The sequence below is a fragment of the Aptenodytes forsteri genome, unplaced genomic scaffold (genome assembly GCF_000699145.1).
Source record: "Aptenodytes forsteri isolate BGI_AS27 unplaced genomic scaffold, ASM69914v1 Scaffold257, whole genome shotgun sequence".
Lineage (NCBI taxonomy): Eukaryota > Metazoa > Chordata > Aves > Sphenisciformes > Spheniscidae > Aptenodytes > Aptenodytes forsteri.
The window spans coordinates 3,238,086-3,242,134 of record NW_008795194.1 but is presented as its reverse complement, the minus strand read 5'-3'; the positions used below and the strand labels follow the sequence as shown (position 1 = coordinate 3,242,134).

Here is a 4,049-nt window from a genome sequence, read left to right as displayed (position 1 = left end):
TCGGCTCCATTTTCCAGTCAAGCTGACAAGAGTGGTCCCCCACAGGGAGTGAGTAAGCAGTAGTGGTTCATGAGCCATGGAGTCAAGAGAGACCCAGCCAGTCCAAGGTACACAGCTGCTTTCTGTTCAGTTTTTAAGAGAGAAGGAAATGGCAGCCAAAAATCTCATGACCATCGCATAACCAGTTCGAGCCATTAAGTATTTTGACACTGAGGAGTATAGTCAAAAGAATGTATTGCATAGTAAGAAAACACAATGGTTCCAACTAGCCAAACAGCCTGAGCTGGTTCCCAGTGGTGCCCAGGACTTCCCGAGTGCACAAGGACTGGTTTTGCCACCAGCATATTCCTGGGGTTTTTGGCGCTTTTGGGAAGCGTCAAGTACAACTGACAAAGCAGAACAGTGGTGCCATTTAATCCGTTTGAAGAAATACTAGTCAGATCCAGTCCTTGCCTCTTTTGAAGGCCACTCCTTACTCTCCCTTGAAAAGTTCCACATTGCCAGGGGTTTTGGAGCACCACAATGGTATTTCTTTGTTTCCTGCTGTATTATTGTGCCTACATGTACCGTAGGATAATTTAGAGGCAGAAGGACCAAGGCATGCCAGCCACAGGCTCATACCAAGTCCTTTTGCTACAAGAACCACCCCAGCAAGTACATCAAAGTTCAGAAGTAACGTTAAACATACTGGAAGTGGAAATGGCGAGACAGACGCTTAACCTAGCAAATTCATTTCTTAAAGAGCAAGACAAGCTGAGGATTAAAACTGGGAAATCATAAGAAGAAAAAAATGTAAATCCAAAAGCCAAAGGTGAACAAGAAATAAAAGCAGAGGCAGGACACACGTAAGAAGTAATGACAGCCAGGAGCTACTTTGACACAAAGTAAGAACTGACTGAATAAAATTACATCACTTGTGTGCTGCAGAGCTCCAAGACATTTTTGTCACCCAATTCCTGAATGAATTTTGGCTGAGGCAGGCAAACTTAAGATCTCTAATGAGTCCTTTCATTCCCAGCTTAATAATTGTAACTAGTTTACCATGCAACTGTCTTCCAGGTGTCCTGCCAACAGGATCCCACTCATTAACTACATAGACATAAAACTTAGTAAGAAAGGCATTTAGGAAGATCAGGGAGAAACTTTTTAAAGGAATTTATTTTTTTAATACAGATACAATATTTTTCCAAGGTCACTTTAGAGTAAGTGGCATACAGGCTATTAAAATGGAAGTGCCCATACAGTTGTTTCAGGTTAAATGTGCACAGTATATTCTACAACACAAAAACTGCATTTAGAGTTTTTTCTTGCTCCAGAATGATTTGGCAGCTTCAAAAAGCCAGCACACATTTCCATTCTCAAAATGAATTCATTGAACAACAAAACCCAAAGCTGAAATGCAATCCGCTCCAACCACCAACCAACATGCTTATCTCAGTAAGGATCTCTTAGCAGATTGGGCTGTAACAGTTGCAGAGCTGTCTTTATCATGACCCTCAAAGTACTGCTGCTCTATTCGCCGACAAAAGGCTGTGAGATTACTGTAGTTTTTCACTTTTTCGGAGAGTTCATCAGTGGTTAGTTGAGTAGTAAGGATTGTGAACAGATGTCCAAATACCAGAGCATCTAATTCAGTCGGTCTGTAAAAACAAACAGAAAAAAAGAACAGCTATTTTGGAAGGCAAGTCCTCATCAAGAAAAACCCTGCTGTTCTGAATAACTTTTAGATAGCCATGCAATCTAAGAATTGGGAAGAAATCAGGCAACACTAAACTTACCAAATGTATGAAAACTGCGTATACAGTATATAAGCATACTGCTAGTTCTCAGTATGGCATCTTTCTTCGCTTTTGGTAGCTTGGAAATGCGAAATAACACTTCTAAGAAGGGGCAGAGTTACTGATCCAATATCAAACCATGCTCCCCTTTTTAGTTCTGTAACAAGGGCAAATGCTTATCAGGTCTTTCGGGAGTTTTTCTTTTTCCTCTGCAGATGTATATTAAAAAAACCCAGCTATTATCTCACCAAGAAAAAAAAGAGGGTGGTGGAAAAAAGCAATAAAACCCCTATTCCCTTTTTGCATTTTCAATAGTCAGGAACTACTCAACCAATAAGAAAAGGAGCTCCAGGGTGACAGCAGCTGGGAACATCTTTTTTGAAAGGGGACTATACAGAGGAAAACAGGTATTTTAGGAAACAGTGGTCTATTGAATGTTTTCAGTCCTACCTTATTTTAGGTACAAGCCTTCCAAATTGTCATCTTGGATCTTTGTATATAAGTAGCCCATGTGCAAATTTTTTTTTTTTCCAATATATTAATAACTTAAGAGTCCTTCATTACTAATGTTCAAGGTAAGCAGCATGAGGGGTTTCTAACAATTTTTTTGCCTTTCTATTTGTGGATCACTAAGAACTCTCCAGTGGAAATGCAGACCCTTGTATAACAAACTTAAATCTGTCAGCAACAGGCTGCTTTTCTTATTTACCTCCTACAGACTCCCAGAAGTCACAGACTGAAAAATACCAGACTAAGAACACATACTCTCTTAGTAATATTTCAGCCTAAGCTAAAAAGCTTAAAGGTTGAAACTGTACCAAGAAAGCCTGGTTAACAAACAACAAAACCAAAATCCCCAAGCTACAATTCTTTACAGATACAGAAAGAAAATTTAGGAGATACCGTGTTTAAGAATGATTTGAGAAGATGCAATTCAAACTTGTCTTCTATAATGCGTATTTCTGCATCCACTCAATTTACGCTACCCACCTAGTCTGAACTTGGAAAAGATTAAGGGGCAAAGACACATGCAGAAAAGTAACCAAGACCGTACGCTGTCTTTTGAAGACATCCCTGTCCACATGTAGTTAACTGAAGTCCAGACCTGAGCATTTCTAGTCTGGTCTATGCACAGGAGACAAGAGGGAGCTAATGTGATGTTATTTAAATCCGTAACATTTCAAAAATATTAAATTATTGGAGAGAAAAAAAAAAGAAAAACAAAAGCATTTTGCAATTGGAAGAAACAGGTGAAAGCAGAGGACATCCCATGAAGGTCAGGTTGTTCCCTGTTTCTCCCCTGGGAATGTGAATCTTAAGTTTCCACTTTGCAACTGATCCTTTGTCGATACAAGGCTAGCTTCTCCCCCAGTTCTTCCAACGCACAGGCACCCTCAAGCTAATTCAGTTCATTCAGAGCTGCCCCTGGTGTTAAGAAGGGCAAGAGAAGCTGCCCTGGTCAGGACGGCATGATGTACATTCACTCCCCTGTACCTAGTAGAGAATGTTACCCAAGAAATACAAGTAAAGCTTTAAATGTATCATTTTTAATAAGAAACTAACTGTATAAAGGTGTACATTTCTAGCCTACATAAGTTGTGGTAGACTCTGTAGAGAAGACAAGCAGGATTAAAACTAAATCATGAATAGGAAAAAAAAACCAGAAACTTACAGAAACTTTCCTTTTAAAACCTTTAATTACTTATTTCTGAAACTTCATGTTTATATTCCAGTCACATATTTGTATTTCCTCAACTAATCATGTAGCATTAAAATAAAACAGGAGTTTTCCATACATATATCTATGTGGATGTATATCTACATCTCACATTCCTGGATGTAGTATTTCAGTAAAGAGTAACTTACTGCTTATTGAAGAAATATGGTTGTGTTCCTAATCTCTGGGAGAGAGCCTGACAACACTGATCTACGTCTTCAAGCACCTATCAAACCACACAAGAGAGAAAAGATCCGTATTGTCAGGAAATACCAACATTGCAAAAAATAACCTCATTACTGTATTTGCACTGACGGTGGGAACAAGGAACGTACAATGCTGGAACATCAAAAGCTGTTAAAGTCAGTCAAACCTACACAGCAGGCAGGTAGCTGAGTGTTACTTAATCTAACATTTGCTGTAAAGAGATTCTGATTAAGTGCTTCCCATAATATTTATAACAGCTTAATTAAAGGTACTAACTTATACCTCAAAATTGCTTCCCTCCCCCCCCCCCTTTTTTTTTTTTTTTTTTTTTTATTTAATCGAGGAAT

The 4,049-nt window shown here is 38.9% G+C and overlaps 1 protein-coding gene across 1 annotated transcript in view; it reads right to left on the bottom strand.

Annotated features, from left to right (window-relative positions):
• Window positions 1-1,131: 1,131 nt before the first annotated feature.
• Window positions 1,132-4,049, bottom strand: part of MTX2 (metaxin 2) — a 61,312-nt gene continuing 58,394 nt past the window's right edge. The window contains exons 10-11 of the mRNA XM_009278681.1: window positions 3,645-3,721; window positions 1,132-1,640 (exon numbers count right to left, since the gene is read on the bottom strand). Of these exons, the coding sequence (XP_009276956.1) occupies window positions 1,430-1,640; window positions 3,645-3,721 (288 nt within the window). The 3' untranslated portion in view covers window positions 1,132-1,429. The remainder of the gene's footprint in view (window positions 1,641-3,644; window positions 3,722-4,049) is intronic.